The sequence below is a fragment of the Quercus lobata genome, chromosome 4 (genome assembly GCF_001633185.2).
Source record: "Quercus lobata isolate SW786 chromosome 4, ValleyOak3.0 Primary Assembly, whole genome shotgun sequence".
NCBI lineage: Eukaryota > Viridiplantae > Streptophyta > Magnoliopsida > Fagales > Fagaceae > Quercus > Quercus lobata.
Window position 1 is genome coordinate 11,808,945 of NC_044907.1, and position 20,881 is coordinate 11,829,825.

At 38.0% G+C, this 20,881-nt stretch overlaps 1 protein-coding gene and 1 pseudogene across 1 annotated transcript; both read left to right on the plus strand.

Moving 5' to 3' along the window:
- Positions 1-6,682, plus strand: part of LOC115984608 — a 29,039-nt pseudogene extending 22,357 nt beyond the window's left edge.
- Positions 6,683-17,497: 10,815 nt separating this feature from the next.
- On the plus strand, positions 17,498-18,643 carry LOC115984609. Its single transcript, XM_031107628.1, has 2 exons — positions 17,498-17,730; positions 17,848-18,643. The coding sequence occupies exons 1-2, from the start codon at positions 17,498-17,500 to the stop codon at positions 18,641-18,643; spliced, it is 1,029 nt and encodes a 342-aa protein (XP_030963488.1).
- The last annotated feature ends 2,238 nt before the right edge of the window (positions 18,644-20,881 follow it).

Below are 20,881 nucleotides of genomic sequence, written 5' to 3' on the forward strand. Positions count from 1 at the left end.
AGTTAAGAACATGATCCTATTTGGTAAGTTTTGTTTTTAGTATGTTTAGTCTTTTTAGAATATTTGAAAATGAACCAAATGCTAAAATCTTAAATCTGGGTTGCTCAAATGTGTGTGTTTGTGTGTGTTTTACATTATTCTATTTCCCCCTTCCATTACAATGTTCACATCAATCTTTTCTTGAATAAATGTCTTGGAGACATTGGTTTGTTGTTGGCCAAATTTCTTATTAGGGGTTTTGTTGTTTTTTAGGTAGAAGATGTGATACCCAAAATTGGCCATTATACAAGTCAAAGATTCAATAGTTTTGCACGTAACTACGATTACACAGGGACATAATGTTTGAGCATGAGATTTAATGTTATTTATGTGTTCCATTTACATTCTAGGAAACATAAGATATACTTAAATTCACAAACTATTTTGAGAAGAGTTTCTCATTACGAAACAAACATTGAGCACTAAAATACATGTTTTATCAAACATAATAAATAAAAGACCTAAATCAAATCACATTGTGATGCTTGCATTTTGGCATCCAATTATGCAAAAGATAAGTAATGATTCTGCGACTACCCAAAAAAAAAAAAAAAAAATGTAATGATTCTGCATGTATATTCAAGTTACAAGCTTAAGTATTATACCTGAAACTATGGTTTCACACTTGAAAGCCCACGAAAGTGCATTGGTTTTTGGGTTTTATTGAAAATTTAGGAGAGACCTCATGACTGCGTACCCAAAGTAAACCCCAAAGACCTCAATAAAAACTACAGCCAAATGTATATCATTTGGGCCAAGGGTGTGAGACCACTCCATAAACACATTCATGCATGATAATTTAATCATTGTAATTGAGAGAACCACACTGATAAATATCTGATTGTTTCATTCCTATAAATTTCCCAAATTTCAAACATAAGGGTTATAATGTTTAAGTTGGAGGTGATGCTTGCTATTGATACAAGTTTGAATTCTTCTAGAGGCCTTCATTTTTCTGCGTTTAAATTGGCCTTCCTTCCTCTACCTTTCTTTATAGTTCTTGGTTTTTTTATGGTTCTTGGTTGGATGTAGCACTAGGATATTTAAATTAGTCAAACTACACAAATTTGAATAGTGGACAACATTAAATATTGTCCTTTTTGAAGAGAGATATTTTATGTCAAAATTAAGTTGGATAAAAGGGACAATCACATTTAGTTTTGAGCTTGAAAATTTTGTTCTAAAATTTTATTTTTCCTAACTTCATGGCTTATATTATATTTGTTTTGACTCAGTTTTGTATTCAGAGAGATGTTATTTTTTCTTATTTTGTTGAGAGATAATTTTTTATAGGCTTATGGAGACAATTCAAGTGCAGGGAGTTCTTCACAATGTTGTATTGATATTGCCAAAGCCTTGAATGCCCCAATCCATATAAAACCTGATGATATGGAGATTGTTCATGTTTATGAGCTTCAAATTTAGTGGCACAAGACTTTCGACTTATATGTGGTTGATTTAAACTGTTGTCATTGTTATAATATGTAAGATATTTACATACAAGAATTGTTTGATAATTAATATTTAATATGAGTTACTTCTATCACTCTTCAGTTAAATTGTATTCTCTTGATATTTTTCCCTTTAGCTTTAATTTTTTAATTTTATTGTCCTCATGCAGAATACGAGTACCATGTACTCTTTTCTAATATATTTGTTTATTAGCATTTGTATATTAGAGGAAGCTTTCAACAAATATTCTTAATTCTTCTACCATTTTGCTCTATTGATGCGCCACAATTTAATTTTGTTAAACTACCCCGTGCATCGCACAGGTTAGCGACTAGTATCTTATAATTTTTGGCACATGTTATTAGAGTACTAGCATCAGCTTTGCAATGTTAAATGTCATTTTAATGCACCAAAACTTACTTTATCTATTTTATCTAAAGGTGTCAAATGGGTGGGTTTGGGTGGGTTTAGAGTGGGCATTGGACAATCTTCTATAGATTTCTTGGGAGTAAGCATTTCAGATGGAAAATATACTTTGCAGCCTCACATAGCTATCTCTCTTAACGAATTTCAAGATAAGCTCACAAGTGCCAAACAGATACAATAGTTTCTTGGAATTGTTAATTACATGTCTGACTCTTCATCCCAAAGATTTCCAGATACAAGAACTGTTTAGCTCCACTCCTGAAGAAAAACTCTCCAAAGTGGAATTCTGTTCACACAAAAGCTTGAAAAGATTAGCAGAAAAGCTTCCATCACTATAGATTCCAAGACCAGGCAAACAAATTTTGCAAACAGATGCAACTGACGAGTATTGGGCAGTAGCTCTTTTTGAAGAAATTGATGGAAAAAGAAACATTTGTGGATATAAAAGTGGAATTGAAAATTTCCAGTTTCATCTCCTTGGGCATAATTTTTTAGTAGAAATGAACATGTCCTCTTTCCCAAAAATGCTTTAGTTCAAAAAAAGAAATGCTCCCACATCCTCAGTTACTCAGATGGTCAAATTGGTTTTCACAATGGTCTTTCCAAGTAAAGCACATTAAAGGAAAAGATAACCTGATCACTGATTATCTCTCTAGAAAGCCTCCAGCTATTAATACCACAATTGTTCCTCCACCCCTATGTGTATATCCTATTACAGATCCATCCATATCCTCAGGCTCTTCCTCTGCTTCCCTTGATGATATTCTTAACATGATAGAAAACCTTCCTCCAGAAATAAAAGACCAAATAACGATCTTGACCCTTGAAGCTAGATCCAAAAAAATCATTTAAGTCCTCCATAATTACCTTAAAGAACACCACAACCACTTTCTTGCCATTCATCTTGACTTGGACCATCCATGGAAAACCTCTGTTGCTTTTTGGATAACCAACAAGACGGTCATACATTATCTTTACATGTGGCATTTACTCAATGAGTATTACTTGTATCTTCATTTTGAACCAGAATTTTACAAATTTATTTTCCCTCATGAAAATAGATATTTTCAAAAATTCTAGTTTGAAATTTTGAAAAATGATGCTCATGGTGGAGATTGGAAAAAGTATCCTGTCATATAACATCCAAGATTTGGTCACAAAATTACTACAAGATGTATAATTACTAAGCTCAATTCAAAAAAGGACATCCAAGCAGATGGTATCTTTCACCCATCAGAAATGCATTGGGTCACTAACCCAGATGACACTCTCTATTTACACATGGACACCTCTTGGGTATCCTGTCACCATGCTCTTATAAAAGCAGAATCCCTTGATAAGGGAATCTTATCGAAACAGGATCAAGCACCCCAAAAGATTTCAGACAACAATAGCCATATGAAGACATTTGGCAAATTCCTAACTCTTTTGTTGGGTTTGATGACCCTTATTATGATAAACAGCTCCAACACTTAAAAAAAATAATTAAAAATAATAATAATAAAAAATCCCAGAAACGTTCTAAGGCATTTTAGCCTTCTCCATGGTTGTCAGAACACTTATTGCCCATGCAAAAGCTTATCCAAAAGCAGCTAGCTAGGCCCCTACTTCCATCAACACATGTCAATCACAAGCCAGACCCCTACCATCTTGTGTAAAGCAGATTGTAAATTGTATCTGAATTTGGTTTGAGTTTCGTTGTCTATAAATAAGCTCTTTGAATCTTTGTAATGGCAAGAAATAACCTCCCTCAGAAGTCCTTATGACCTATGTAAAAAGTCTATTGAATCTAATAATATCAGTCAGTTTATTGTATCTAGTTTAGTATTTCGGTCATTTTTTAGGTTTAAAGGGTATTTTGGTCATTTTTTAGGTTTCGAGGGATATTTATGTCATTTTTTAGGTTTATAGGGTATTTTGGTAATTTTAGAGTTTTCATGGGTATTTTGGTTTTTTTAGTGGTTTTGGAGTATTTTAGAGTTGGGTGATTTGTAGAAATAATACTTCAGTATAATTGGGTACCCAGTTAAAACCCAATTAACATTAATGTTAATTGGATTTAATTGGGTTAATACGCATTTAATCCAATTAATAATTGAGTGGGTTTGGATGTGCAAATGGATTTGGGTTGATTTTGCCACCCTTTTTACCACATCATCTTATAATATACCTTACATCAAACATTCTATTTTCAACATTACAACACATTAAAATAATATAAACAAAAAAAATCATATAATTTCTCTAAACCCAAAACCTCTCTCTCTCTCTTCTCTCTACTCTAAACCAGAAGGTCCAGAAACCAATCACCAAAGCCTCCATAACCACAACCCAAAACAACAGTGACCACCAACCATAACCACTAGCAAAACACCACCACAACCACAAACCCAAATACAAATACAAAACGCCACCAAAATCAACCAACCCCAAACTACAAACATAAACCCACAAGTTGCAATGCAACCCACCACCCTTGGCTAGCTAGGCCCAACCCAAAACTGCCACTGCCCACCACCAAGTTAGAGAAAAAGTGAGAGAGGAGAGAGATCAAAATCCACCACTAGATCAGAACCAACTAAATCTGCCCATCACTATCCCTCCCACAACAACCAAAAAAAAAAAACCCACACAACAACCGTCACTGACCAACCAAAACCACAAAGATCAGCCTCCCTAGACAATAATGCTTCTAAGAAGTCTTTTTCTGAATCTTAGAAGCATCGGGTGCAAAAGCTCAAGCTCATCTCTTCTTTGTTCAACTATTTGCTTTTGCTTTTGCTTTCACTTCCTGCTTCCCTTCTTTCTCGAATTTGTGCAACATGGCTGTACTTATGGTGGGAGGAGCAATTCGGGTGCTGCTGGACTATGTGGATTCTAAAGAAATCAAAGACTTCTTTCTGTTACACGATTATAGGTTTCGTTGCAGTTTGCTGCTAAGGTGATCAATAATGCTGAGGAGCGGCGGGACAAGGAAACACAAGTTCAAGATTGGCTCAACGATCTTAAGAAGCTGTCTATTTTACACAGGATTTCATGGTTGATATATGCAATTTGCTGGACAGTTGGGGTGGTGGAAGTAGAGCAGATAAGTCCAAAGAGTATGAAAGAAGAATGATAGAGCAGTTCAAGGAAAGGATGGAGATCATCCTTAAGAGGATGGAGTTCATCCGTGAATCCGGAGAATTCATTGAAGCATTAGATTTTCGAAGACTACCTCCATTTGATTTTTTTGATGGCTACGAATCTGAAGTTGTATACGGTAGAGAGTTTGACAAAAGAAAAATAATTTCACTTGTTGTCAGATAATGCAAGTCGTAAACAGTTGTCTGTAACTTGGATTGCGGGCATGCCTGGGATAGGCAAGACCACACTTGCTGGGCTGGTTTACCACAATCACGAAGTAAGTCAACATTTTGAATTTAAGGCCTGGTTTTGCTTTTCTGAAGGTTTTGACATGTCCTGGGCGAAACGAGCAATTATTGAGTCAGTAACTTCATGGCCTAGTGTTACTGTGGAACGATTGTCTTTTGGAAATATATTGAAGGAATACCTTAGGGGGAGGAGATTTCTAATTATTCTAGATGATGTTTGCGTGGACAATAAGATTGATCAGAAATGGGACATCTTTCTATCTGATTTTGAAGATGTCGCAAGTCAGATTTGTTTGATTATAACCGCAGGCAGTTTTGGCTTTGCAGCACAAAAAAGCATTAATGATTTTTATGTTAAATTGAATCCATTATCAGAAGAAGATGGTTGGCCTATGTTAGAAGTAGAAGCTATTGGCAGAAAAATTTTGCGGCAGTGTAATGGCTTACCATTAAGAGTAAGAACACTTGCAGCTCTCTTGCGCTGTAAGCCACAGCCCACAAGTTGAGGAGTGGAAAGATGTACTGGAGCGCCTGGAGTGTTACAATACAAAGTTATTGTTAAAATTGAGCTATGAACTATGATAATCTTGCACGTACAAAGTTTATTTTAAAATTGAGCTATGATAATCTTCCTGCACATCTAAAGGCTTGCTTTGCATATTTTTCAATATTTCCTCAGGGTTATGAATTTGAGAAAGAAAAGTTAGTCCTCTTATGGATGGCAGAAGGTCTTCTTCAGCAGCAAGGAGGAAATCAAACAATGGAGGAGGTTGGTGACAGGTACCTTAATGAATTAGTGTCTAGACAATTTTTTCAACTATCAAGTGGCAATTAATCACGTTATGTGATGCACAATCTTTAAAATAAGCTGGCTGTTTCAATGATGAAGGAAATTTGTTTAAGATGGAAGGATGATCATTTAAGTATCTCCAAAAGGACACGGTATTTGTCACTTGTAGGAGGTGTACATAATAACTCAGTGATATTTGAGAGTTACGCCAATTATTTAACAACCTTTTTGACCCTAGATTACAAAGGCTGTCACTTGAGAGAAAATGAACTAGTGCGTTTGTTCAAAATGCGCCTCTTACGAGTGCTTTCTTTATCTCATTCTTATATCACTGAGTTGCCCAATTCAATCTGTAAATTGGAACATTTACGTTACATAAATCTCTCTCACACTACAATCAAGAAGTTACCTGAGTCAGTTTGTGCTCTCCGCAATTTACAAACAATTATACTGTCAAATTGTCAGTTTCTTACTATGTTACCAGAGGAAATGTGGAAGCTCCTTAAGTGACGAAACAGGTTCTGCAGAATCCTCATTGTCCAAGAGTCAATATGCCGCAGCTGCAGAATGCTCATTGCCTATGACTCAACTCAAGGTGTAGTTCAATCTTCATTTGACATGACTCTAGGGGCCACACAATCCTCATTGGCCATAACTCAAGGTGCCGCAGTCACAGAATGCTCATTTCCTGTGGCTCAAGGTGTTGCAGCAGCAGAATGCTCATTTTCCATGATTCAGAAAGTCAACAATGGATCACCAGAGATGTTGAAGAATAAGTTGCAGTCTCTTCTTTTGGTGGTCGATGATGCTGAGGAGAAGCAGTACAGGAGCAAAGTGGTTAAAGAGTGGCTTGACAAGCTGCGAGATGTTGTCTATGATAAAGAGGATCTCATAGATGAGATCCACACTGAAGGTCTCCAACACAGGTTGGATGAGATCCTTGATAGGGTAGAATCCTTTGCTAAGCGAAAAGATGAACTTGGTTTGAAAAAAAGAATAGAACACATGGAAAAATCTCCAAGAATGCCTGCAGCTTCTGTTGGAGACGACAACTCTAAAGTAATATTTGGTAGAGAATCTGACATAAAAGAAATTATCGATCTCTTGCTTTCAAATGATGCAAATGGTAGAAAGTTGTCTGATTTTGCTACTGGCCAACGATGGCATGGGCAAGACCACTCTCGCTCAGCTCATTTACAAGGATCACAGAGTCACTGAACATTTTGACCTGAAGGCCTGGGCCTACGTTTCAGATCTTTCTGACACGTTCATGGTTACAAAAGCAGTTTTCGAGTCGTTCACTTTACAGTCTTGCGATCTCAAGGAACAAGATATGTCTCAACTTGAAGCTAATTTGTGCGAGAGACTTGAGGGAAAGAGATTTCTACTTGTTCTAAACATTGCGTCCCCTTTTATTTTTGGAGGATGGGAAGCCTTACAACCTCATTTTATAAAAGCTGCAAATGGAAGCTATGTTATTGTAACTACACGCAATGAAATCTGTGCATCATCAATTAAACCTCTCTATGTTTATCACATTAAGCCATTATCAGATGAAGATAGTTGGTCGTTGTTTGTAAATTTTGCTTTTGGAGGCCAAAACCCAAGTTCATATCCAGAACTAGAAGATATTGGCAGACAAATTATGGAAAAGTGTTTTGGCTCTCCTTAGCTTTAAGAACAGTTGGAAGCCTCTTGCGCTTGAAGCTGCAAGTTGAGGAGTGGGATGCTGTACTAGATCATAAATTTCGCTTATGAGACTAACTCCAATGAATGCCACCAACAAGAAAGCTAAGTTAATTCAGAAATAAAGACTTGAAAACAGAACCTCAATTTATCTTTTATTAGAAGCTATCAGTGGTAACTTTAATTTTACATGGTATTGATAATTGATTACATGTTAGTGTACATGAGAGTGTTTTTTTGGGGATTACAAGATGCACAAAATACAATTCTCCATCAAAGAAATGTATCTAGTTCTTTCTTTCAAGAATCATGAATAAAAAGCGTTTGCTAGAGGAAGAGCAGCCTATCTTCTATGTGAAAGTGGATTATAAAGTAGAAAAATGCAGCTTTTTTTCATTTTCCTTTTGACACAAATTGATATTTAAAGTAAATAAACGAATATGAAATTGCCCCTACAATTATTAGAGTACGCATTTGGAATTAACAAAAATTGAAATTTAGAATAAATAAAATGAAAATGAAAGTGCCCTATTTTTTTTTTTTTTTTAAGAGAGTTGCCTATGGTATCCTCTTCTAATGATAGTTCTTTATCATCAGACCAAGACACCAATCAGTTTTTGGTATAGGCGGGGATTAAATCACAGATCTCTTATACATCTTTCAGAGACTTTACCAGTTAAGCTAACTGAAACCCAGCCCCTATAATTATTAGGGTTTAACATTAGAAATCCAAAACAACTTTAAGAAAATTAAACTCATAAATATATAGCTTATTCTTAATGAAATTTGTGAAAACAGAGTTTGAAAAGCTCTTAAGAAACTAGAGGTTGAAGACTAAGAGAGAACAACAGAGAGATATTTCTGCATTCTATTTATATTGTCTTGCATTGGTTTCATTATGACAAAATATTAAAAATCAATACAAGACAGTATATATAGCTTATCAAAAAAAAGAAGAAGTATATAGTATATATAGATTACAGAATCTGAGCGAAAGAGAAAGATCCTGATAACTCAATGTAGTTACACTATGACTAGCCGCTAGAATCGGTTAAAAACTGATTCCACCATTTATGAGTTATGACAGTTTTTATGTACGTTTAATGAAACGACATCGTCTGGTGGATTAGACTTGGGCTAGGGCTGTGTATGACACAGATCCAATATGTTGACGGCCCAAGCTTGAAATGGCAGTGTTTAAGTCATCACTGTTATGTGTCAGGACTCAGGAGCATTCAAATATTCTTAATTTGGCACATTATAATTTGGAATATTAGCAGGGTGCGTTTGTGACAACATTTAATAACACTACTAATGTGAATCAAATTTTCTGTTTTCATGAGATATTTGGAATCAAAAAAATATATGATCGAGAATTTGAGGTTTCATATATATATATATATATATATTGTGGAAAAAACTACATTTTTTCACTCTAAATTATATATCATTTTACACTTTTGTTTCACAGATGATCAAAATGCACGATTGACCCCCAAATTATAATTTTGTAACAATAACCCCTGCCGTTTGCTTTGGGGATTAAGTCTAAAAGAACTTAGTATTAAAAGACCAATTTATCCCTTCCTCTAAAACAGAACAATTTTCTTAATATTTTGTATAACAATAAAGTTGGGTTAGTTTTTACTGGTTTTCATCTAAGCCCATTACTTTTTTACTTACTATATCGACAATTGTGAATTCTTTTATGAAATTTTTGTCTCTAAAGTTATTGTATTAGAATTAGGTTTTGTAGATCAAAGTTTATGTTCCTATAATTATTCAAGTAGCATCGGTATTCTTTTTCCTTTTACTAACAACAAATAACTTAGGGCTATTATAAACTCACTTGTGATTTGGCTTGTTTTCACCTTGCCTATCCATGATTTAAAATTTGATACTTTGTCCAATTGAGATTACCTTTGTTTGTCTCCTATAACCCACCTCATCACTCTTACCGCTAAATACACAAAAAAAACGTAATAAAATTATATAAAATAAAATTTTAAAAAAATATATCAAAAATTTGATTTCTGTAAAAATATTTGGAAGCTTCAAGAGCTTCAATGAGAGGTCTTTTTTTCATTTGTGCATAGGGAGTAGTTGTGATTCCCCGTTATCCATCCCATTATATTTTTTTCCAAAGCTTAGAAGTCTTTTTCTCTTGGATTGTGCAAATCTGCATTCCCTAGCTAGAATTCAGAAAAAAATCTCACATCTCTTTAAGGCCTTGGATCAGGGATTGTCCTAATTAGCTAGTATCTTTTCCCAAAGGTGGATTGCCACCCCAAACTGACATCCATTTGGTTCTCCAGTTGCAAGAATCTTAAGGAACTGCCTCATTAGTTGCACACACTCAATTCTCTGCATTCAGTGTTTATAAATAATTGTCCAAAAGTTCTATCATTTTCAGAAATAAGGTTTGCCTTCGAAACTAAATTTACCCAGTATCACTTTCTGCAAGGAGTGGGGTTTGCATGAGCTTGCAAGTTGGTTGGAGATTGAAGGCGGATGTAAAAACGTGGTGTCATTTCCAGAAGAGAATTTATTATTTACTACCGAGCAATCTCAAATATCTAAACTAAAAGGGGCTTCAATACCTTAGTGGTCTCAAGTCATATATTGGAGATTAGCTACTGTAACAAACTCCGGTCATTGCCAGAAGAGGGTCTTCCACCCTCCTTATCTTTTCTTTGCATCAAATAGTGTTCTTTGTTGAAACCCAAACTCCAAAATAAGACTGAAAATGATTGGTCCAATATATCTCACATTGCTCGTATAGAAATTGATGGGGAAATAATCTTATAAGCAAGTCTTTCAGCACGGTACTTTTTCTACATTTAAATTAATGACAATTTGAATTGCCAGACATCAATTCAATTTACTGTACATTGTGAAATACTTATTACACTTACTAATAATCTTTTCTTTCTATGCTGCAAAATCTTGGGCTGTTTTGAAGACTCGTTAGGCCAACAAAAATTGCTCAAGTTTCTACATAAAGTTTATCTGCAATTATTCATGTTCCTTTGCTTTGAGATCAATCAATAGTAAATTGTTGCGGGCTTCCAACTCTAATTTTCTGAACAAGTTTGAAGAACTTACTGCTGTTTCTAAGGATTAAGTGTCTTCAGATCAAAGCGGTCTTCTTATATGGGGGAATTATATGATTAAGAAGGCTAACAATGTGGGGTAGATTTCTTTGAAGAATTGGTTTGTGCTATATCTTGGAATTGAAAGATGCACATGTATATAAGTTCTTTTTTTCTTTTTTTTTTTCTTTTTTAAATGGGAACACATGTATATAAGTTTGTGGTATACCTTAGTTGAAGAACTAGTTTTTCATATAATTTCCACAAACATTAAAAGATAATTTCCTTTTTCCACAATATTTTCATATGTACAATCAAACTCTGTAAAATGAAAACATTTTACTGTCAGCATAATGAAAACATTTTATAGCAAAACAAACGAAGTGCTAGGAGTGTTTGTTTGCTAAGTGTGAGAGTGCTTGATGTAGGTTTATTGATTATTTGGATTTTATTTGGGCTTATTAGTTAGTTAAGATGCTATTTTTGTGATTCAATAAATGACTTTCTTATACTCTTATGGAGAAAATTTTGCATGATTACATGCAAGGGCAGCCCTAGGCCTAGGCCACTTAGGCCATTGCCTAGGGCCCTTACTAGAGAAAGGTCCCAAATTTTGGGGGCAAAAATTGATATTTTTTTTGGAGATATAGGGAAAAAGAATTTTATTTTTACATTTTTCCTCTACTTTTAAGAATTCCCAAAGAGTTGAGTAATGTTAGATATGATACAATTTTAAATACATGGATCTTACTAATTACAAAAAATAATTCAGATAGAAAAATTCTAGAAATACTATAAATTTTACTTCAAAACCTTTACAAATTAATGTAATAATTAATATGATTTGTACGTGGAAGTTAACAACCTATTCAATCCATTTTTGAATTACTTTTTGTAATTGGTGATACATCTTTATTAGCCTCATGTTGTAAAATTTATAATATCCCTAACATTATCCATTCAAATACTTGTTTATTATCTTCTTAAAGTGTCACTAATCACATTCATTGTGACATTGTTTGTAAGTTTTTTGTAGTAAAATTTGTTACAGCTTTAGCATTTTTAGAAAAGAAAAAAAGAAAATTACAAAATAAAAAGAATGGATTTTTGTTATCAAAAAATTATGATAGTAATCACTAGTTAAATATTATTTAGATAATAACAAAAAAGTCACATTTAAATATATCATCTTAGGCCTCTAAGTTTGTTGGGCTGCCCCTGATTACATGTGTGTTCCTACACTTTCTTTTGAACATTTTTTTCAATCTCTCTAGTAACTTAAGTTCGTTCAAGGAATCAAGAGACCATGTCCTTTGCAGGAGTAAGCAGCCCCATCACCATAGTCACATAGCAAAACTATCTCTGAGTGTTGCTAACAATGTCGCATTCATGAAAACCACCATGCTACACCGTCCCAACTACCACCATGGCAACAATCTGTGGTTAACGTCACACATGAACCAAGTTCATGCAGCCCATTTAATTTAATTGGGCCACGAAAAACTTCTGTCCAATCAGCCTGTAAGCCCAGTAGCCAGTTTCAACATATATGACCTGGGCCTAGACACAGCAACAACCAGCTTATAGCCCAGGTCAGCAAGCCCAAGTTCTTCTTACGATTATTGGGACGGCCATGCACGTCATAAGTTGTGCCACGCCATGAGTTACACGTGTGAGGGTGTACGTGTGTAAAAACATGTTGTAGTCCAATATATCAAATAAAAATATAAAGATCCACATTCGAGTCAATGAAAATCTGCAGGAGCCAAGGTAGATCAGGCGAAATAGGAAATTTTTGCCACCCTTATTGTGCAAGGTGATAATACCTACCAAACAGAGCCCACTAACTTTTCCAAATCCTACCCTCCCTCCTTTATTTATATTTAAAAATTAAATTTAAAGTAAAATTTAAGCATTAGCCCCCCACAGAAATTAGAGTGTAACTATATTTCTTGTTAAATATGATAAAATAGCTTTTGTTAATTATATATATATATATATATATATAAGTACCAATTTTATTAAGCACAAACAAAGATTACATCCTTCTTGACTTCCTCCACACATCTCGAATAGAATTAGACGGGGAGTGTTTATGATAAAAATAACTTTTTTATAAATCATAATACTTATATTTTTAAGATAAAAAGTAAATTGTACATTCTTAATTTAACTGAAATTTATTTCAGACTTTTAACTTTATGTTCGTTCAATTAAGTCCTCTAAATTTTAAATTTATTCAATTATGTTTTCTTACAATTTCATTAAAAATTGCCGATAAAAAAATATTTTTCTCACGTGAAGAAAAATTCTATGAAATCAATAAAAATATTTTAAAGATTTTTTTTTTTTGTGTGAGAATTTAAAAAAAAAAAATTAATGAAATTGGAGTGAGAGCTTGTGTTGAATAAATTCAAAATTTAGAAGACTCAATTGAACATAAGTAAAATTAGAGGTTTGAAATGAATTTTGATTAAACTTAGAGAGTGTAATTTGCATTTTAGACATATTGTTATGTATATATATTGTTAGAGTGAAAATTCACCTTCAGTTTGGTAGTTTGTCTAGAGATGTCGATGGAAGATGTTTTCAAAGAACTGGTGGTGAAGGTCCAACGAGCCTACAAAAGAGAGATGGGTGATTGGAGGGGATACTAACCTATGGGTCCCCGGCTCGATGCTTAAATCAAGACTCCAAAGACATAATATAATTGCATAGAGAGTTAAAAGAAGTTTAAGTGTCTCATACCTTTATCTATGGGGATGGATTGTCTTTTATAGGAGAAATTATTAGGTCCACTTGGAGGACTATTGACATGGTCCTCCTTGACCTCACAACCAATAAAATGCTCTTATTTATGCAAATGTGACATCACCTAGTAATTTTTATTTTTTATTTCTTGTGCTAATTAGGAAGTTCACTCACACATATGCATAAATGGCATTATCTCATTGGTTGGGAAGACCACATCAGCAGTCCTCCTGGTGGACCAAATAATTTCTGCTTTTATAGGTGTATCTTTTCACTATTGGCTGTCTGTCAATTAATTTTGTGCATTTATATGATTAACGTAATGTTTGACCACCCACTTAATGTGGCAATGGCTATTTGTCCGATGGAGTAACGGTAGACAATTGGTCATTATTCTTCCATAAATGCTGGCATTGAATGCCGGCTCTAAACAATACTTATCATTTATATTTTGACTGAAATGTCTTCTAACTTAATGGGCATGTAATTTTTGGGTAACAATTGTCCTTTACATTATTAAATGCCTCTGTTACTATGAGAGACTATACCCACAGCCCAAACTTTTCAAATTGTAGGGTTTTGTCTATGTCCTATGCGAATGGGGTAGAGTCATGTTGGTTGTCTCTCAAGAAAAACAAGTTAATGCCAAGTCAAGATTTCGAGCCTTCTTCTTGTAGCAACTTCCAAGGTTCATATATTTTACACTAGACTTATTTTTTCCGTAATCTTGATTAGAATGTATTCTAGGACATTCAATGTACTCTTGTGGTTTGTCATGAATTGTCAAAGGGGGAGATTGTTAGGTTTGTATTTTTATGTAATTGGCATATCCTATGACAAAACGCACTTTACTTGTATTTGGGTAAATCTAAGTGGATTTAAGATGATCATTACAAGTGGTTACATTAAAGACATGAAGAATACTTAAGAAACTACTCAAGAAAAGCTAAATCTGCTGGTCTCGATACCTATCTCGATACCTCTCAATCTATCGAGCTACGGGATTTTTGATATTGCATGCAACATTTTAATCCTATTGGCTATTTGTTTATGGGTTTGTGTAAACCTAATTGGACTAGGAGAGAAAACCTTATTGGAATAGGAGATCCATTCAAAAGGCCCATTAAACTCCTATTTAAAAAAGGAGGTGGAAAAATAAAACCCTAACCCTAGAAAGTTTCATAAGATTTTCTTTTTGAAACCATAGCCTCCTTCTACAGAAGAAAGAGATAGTGCTGCATTTCTTGTACATATTGGGTTATGTAACCAAGCAAAATTTCTAGCACCAACATTAAAGATTTTATTAGTGTGTCTATGAGAAGTTGTTGCATATTAACTACAACAATCAAAGGGTTGCTATGGATTTAGTCATGCACTGAGATCTGTATATAGGAATTAGTCACAGATTGGAAATTTATGTAAAATGGAAGAAGTCTCTACAAGATCAAATTCAATTGGGTATTGGAGTAAAGGTCTAACTGTAGGCCGAACTATGTAGGGCTAGCCAAAAACACGAATTAAGCACCCCAAGACATGCCATGATCACGAGATGATGCCTTTTGGGAAACCGTCTGCCAAGCAATAACCAACGGCAGGCACGAGTTATTAGGAGGTCATGTCAACAACAAAAAATGGGTCCCCTTTGACTAGTGATATGATACGGAAGGACCTATTGACATAAGGAATATCCTCTCATTATGACAACCCCACTAAGAAAGGGATATAAATAGGGGAGGGGAGGTAAGAAAAAGGGGCTGGAAAATTTTGGGAAGTGAGACACGAGAGTAATGAGAAAAAACACATCCCGAAGAGAAGGAAATCTTATTTGGATTTTAGGCGGAGGGCTCGGCTGCTTAGTAGTCATCTCAACAATGCCAAGATCAAGAGAGTTTGGTGCCAAAGTAATACTAGAACTCCATCAATGACTTAAATGACCACTTTTTGGACCTCCCATTGTGGAATAAGCCCAACTCAAAGTATAAGTAAATTAGGGGTCTAGACCCAAAAGCCCAAGATTATTAGGATATGACTACCACAAAACTAAAAAATAAAATATTTTTTATATATAATTTTTTATTTTGAAGTCGAGGGTTCATTTGAACCCCTAAATAGACTATAGCGCTGCCCCACTTGGTTTATATTGCGCAAGTTAATTTTGTATTGTATTAGCCAATATTGCTGATATTTGTCTTACCAGTACCTAGGTGAATAAAATATTATCTTTGTTTCATGTCAAATTAAAATTTTAAATATTGGCTTCTGTATGGTACCGAGATCCCAAGACCCATATGGGCCCTGGGCTCAAGCCCAACGGAACAGCCCCATTGCCCTAAGCCCTTCTTGAAACTGCCTTCATATAAAAACAAGTTTTGGGCCTTGAATCCTGATAAGTGTTCGGCATAAGCTTTCCCGAACAAGCATATGAACCGTGTCCAGGAAAATCATAAAATGCTCGGGAAACTGCATTACCGAGCACAATCGACTAAGCTGGAACCAAGTTCCAAGGCCATAATTGTTGCATCCCACTCTCACCTAAACACCCACTTAAAGCAGATAATATTGGACCTTCAATAGCATTAGCGGTGGGTGTAATCATAATCTCCCCACTAATCTTAACTATAAATAGTAGAAGTTTGGGAAGAGGAGGGGGTTTAGAAAAAAAAAAGAAAGATAAAAACAGTCAAGGAGGAAGAGAGAATGAATATTGCTTTGAGTCTTTCTACCGAGAACGACCCAGAATAGGAAATCGTGAAGCCCACTCTACAAATAAATTGTGAGCCCAAGTGAGTTCAAGCCCAACAGTCTCACCTCTTGTTCGCACAATTGGCGCCCACCGTGGAGCTCTCCTACGAAATTGTGGTTCAACTGAGACTCAAACAAGGGAAATGTCCGAGGAGCGTTCAGGAGGGCATGCGCCGAGCAGTTCCATAGGATCCTCTCGGGGATCGACGTGGAGGGAGAGAAGGCAGAAACGGCGGGAGGATAGGGAGCACCCCAGAGGAGAGGAAATGTCTGGATTGGGAGAAGGGTCGGATCAGACCCACCGAACGGTTTCAGGTGTCTCGGCGCATAGGCAGTTTGATGATAGAGACCGAGAACTGGAGCGGTTGCGCAGACTGGTAATGGATCTAGAGCTGGAAGCAAGGGGTCGACGCCAAGAAAGGAATCGCAACCTCCGGCAAAGGAGAAATTGAGGCAAGGAGGGCTCTAGTCGATCCGGTACGCGACGATTCCAAAACTGATCACGCTCTTAAGAGTCACACCGGCACTCCCGAGAGACACGTCATCACCGGGACCGTTCACGGTCACATGGATACGATGACCGAGGGTCAGAATCACCGGAGGAACGGCAGCCCCACAATGTTGCCATGGATGCCATGAGCCAAGCCTTACGAATGGCTGCCCGGTCACCATTCTCCGATGAGATTGAACGGGCCCCTATGCCGAGCAGATTTACATGATCGCTATTCAATTCCTACGAGGGGAAGACAGACCCTGTGGAGCATGTCAGTCATTACATCCACATGATGTCCTTGCATGCCCACAATGATGCATTGATGTGTAAGGTATTCCCCTCCAATCTTGGCTCAACGGCCCTGAGATGGTTCAATGGGTTACGAAAATGCTCCATTCGTAGCTTCGCCGAGCTGATTCAAGAGTTCGGCAGTAGATTCGTGACATGTAGTTGAGTGCAACAGCCAGTAGACGCACTACTTTCCATAAAGATGAGGGTCGGAGAAACCCTTCGGAGTTATGCCAACCGGTACTGGGAACTCTACAACGAGATTGGTGGAGGAAATGAGAAAATTGCGGCAAGCACCTTCAGGATAGGGCTCCCCGAAGACTCTAAATTACGGGAGTCGTTGACGAAAAGACCTCCCAAGGATATGAGGCAACTTATGAGACGCATAGAGGAGTACAAACGCCAGGAGGACGATCGGCTGCAGAACAGGGGGAAAGCTCCGTTACTCGGGAGATCTCGGCAAGGCGTTGTGCCGGCAAGACCCAAAAAAGACTTCAGAATGCAGGAACCAGAGGTGCCAATTGAAGGAGTTAATGTGGTGTTCAAAGAGCCTATGCACAAAATCTTAGATCGGATCAAGAATGAGTCATTCTTCAGGTGGTCAAACAAAATGAGGGGCGACCCATCTCGGAGGAACCAAAACCTATACTGCACATACCATAGAGACAAAGGGCACACCACCGAGTAGTGTCGGGTACTAAAAGATCACCTCAGGCAACTAGTAAAGGCAGGGTACTTGAAAGAGTTTGTAGTAGACTCCACTGACCGAGAAGCTGGCCAGGGCGTCCAACAGAAAAGGAACCCCCTCCCGCCACCACTAGGGGTGATCGAAGTCATTCACGCTGCACCAAGAGGAACGGCAACAGCAAAAAGGGTATTGACAGTGGATTGCACAGAAAGAGATTCAGCCGAGAAGAAGAAGAAAGTTGAACGGCTGACCATCTCATTCGGAGAAGACGATTTGGAAGGGACGGTCCAACCTCATGACGATGCATTGGTGGTGACGGCTCGGATAAGCGGGTTCCTGGTGAAGAGGGTGATGATAGACCAAGGAAGCGGGGCTGACGTCATGTACCCAGACCTGTTCGAAGGGCTCGGATTGAAGCCCCAGGATTTAGCGAAATATGACATGCCGCTGGTCTCATTTGACGGGAGAGTCATGATTCCTGAGGGACAAATCTCTCTCCCGGTGGACATGGAAGGCAAGGGAGTTATAGTGACCTTTATAGTAGTCCAATCATTCTCACCGTATACCGCAATCCTGGGGAGGCCGTGGATTCATGCAATGAAGGCTGTTCCATCCACCCTCCACGTGAAAGTAAAATTTCCCACTGAGTATGGAGTCGCCGAGGTGAGAGAGAACCAACAAGTGGCGAGGCAGTGTCTTGTCGCCGCGGTCAGGTGTAAAAGTGAACAACTCAGACAAGCGGAGCAAACCGAAAAGAAACTTCATAGCAATTACAGAAGCCCCGAGGGGAAACGAGGGCGGACGTGGCCGAGGAGGTATTGAAGGTTAGAATTTTTCCAGATACTAACAGGTATTTCTAGATAGGTACAAGCATGAATGACCGGGAAAAGGTAGAGATGTTGTTGTTCCTTTTGCAGAATGTAGACGTTTTTGCCTGGAACCCGTATGAAGTGCCCAACGTAGATCCCGAGTTCATTGTCCACAAACTCAACGTGGACCCATCATTTCCCCTGAAGAAGCAAAAACCGAGAAGAGCGTCAAAGGAACATGTCAACGCAGTAAACTTGGAGGTCCAGCGGCTGAAGGAAGCCGGAGTGATAAGAGAAATATTCTTCCCGAGATGGCTAGCAAATACAGTTGTAGTGAAGAAGAAGAACGGTAAATGGAGAGTTTGTGTGGACTTCACGGACTTGAACAAGGCGTGTCCCAAGGACCCGTTCCCAATGCCCAAGATTGATCAACTAGTAGACGCCACGTATGGACATCCGAGGACGAGCTTCCTGGATGCTTTCCAGGGTTACCACCAGATTGCCTTGGTGCCCGAGGATCGAGAAAAGACAGCATTTATCTCCCCGAGTGCAAACTATCACTACGAGGTCATGCCGTTTGGATTGAAGAACGCCGGAGCCACGTACCAGCGGATGATGATGAGAATGTTCCGAGAAAAAATCGAATGCACGGTTGAAGTATATATTGATGACATGGTGGTAAAAAGCAAAAAAAAGTCACAGCATACGGAAGACCTCCGGGGAGTATTCGAGATACTACGGCAGCATAAATTGCGCCTGAATGCCGAGAAGTGCACTTTCGGTGTGGGGGCTGGCAAGTTCCTGGGTTATCTGATCTCTACTCGGGGAATAGAGGCTAACCCTGACCAAATAGAGGCTGTGAACCGTCTCAGACCACCAAGCAATCCCAAGGAAGTGCAAGTGCTTACTGGGATGTTAGCCGCCCTAAACCGATTCATCTCCAAATTCACCGATCGCTGCCAGCCGTTTTATCAACTTCTGAAGAAGTGGAAGGGGTTTCATTGGAACGAGGGATGTGATGAGGCTTTTCGAGAGCTGAAGGAATACTTGGCAAAGGCACCAAGGTTGACGGCCCCGGAGCCCGGGGAGGATCTGTTTATGTACCTCTCAGTCACCGACCATGCCGTAAGTGCTGTGTTACTATGGGACCAAGGAGTACAGATGCCAGTGTATTACATAAGCAAAACCTTGGTAAATGCCGAGACGAGGTACCTGCCCCTGGAGAAGTTGGTTTTAGCCCTGGTACACGCCACTAGGAAGTTGCCACATTACTTCCAGGCTCATACGGTGTTCGTCCTCACCGAGTATCCATTGTAGTCACTATTAAAGAAATCAGACTTCACGGGCCGAATTGCCAAATGGGGGACTCGGTTGGGATTGTTTGACATAAGGTACCAACCGAGAAGCTCGGTGAAGGGGTAGGTTCTTGCAGATTTCATCGCAGAATTAACACCTAAGAACGATGGCAAGGTAATCTGTACTGCAGAAATTCGTCTGTGGAAGGTATTTGTGGATGGTGCTTCAAATGCTATGGGGGCCGGGGCTGGTATTGTCATAATCACCCCAGAGGACATACGATTGGAACACTCCTTCAGATTGGGATTCAAAGCCTCAAACAACGAAGCCGAGTATGAGGCCCTACTGGCCGGTTTGAGGGCCGTATTGCATCTAGGCGCAAAAGATGTTGAGATTTATTCAGACTCTCAGCTGGTTGTTTATCAAATCACAGGAGACTTTGAGGCTCGAGACTCTCGAATGAATGCTTATCTAAGTGCGGCCAAGCAGATTATCGATCAATTCGGAACGGTAAAGGTGTCCCAGGTAGGTCGGTCACAAAACAAACACTCCGACTCACTTACCACGTTAGCTTCATCGGCTATCGAGGATACGCCACGGCTAGTCACAATAGAGCTTATAAGGGAGCCAAGCATCAGTGTGAAGAGTATTCACGACCAGGCCAGAGTGGAGGTTGCCAAGGTAGCGGTGGCCAATCCGTGCTGGATGAACCCGATCATAGATTTCCTTATCGAGGATAAAGTTCCGGATGATGAAGACGAGGCCAAAAAGATTCGTCGGGTAGCTCCCCAGTACTGGCTGTCTTGAGATCACAAACTGTACCGAAGGTCTTTCGCAGGCCCTTACCTTTTGTGTTTACATCCTGAGAAAGTAAGCGAGCTTCTGACCGAGCTACATGAGGGAGTGTGTGGCGGCCATGTTGGGGGACGATCTTTAGCGCACAGAGCGATGACCC

Excerpts from the sequence above, each read along its gene's own strand:
- LOC115984609 (XM_031107628.1), top strand. The coding sequence starts at position 17,498 with ATGAGGCAACTTATGAGACGCATAGAGGAGTACAAACGCCAGGAGGAC. Across the intron at positions 17,731-17,847 it reads AAGAATGAGTCATTCTTCAG|GCAACTAGTAAAGGCAGGGT; the intron begins GTGGTCAAACAA and ends AGATCACCTCAG.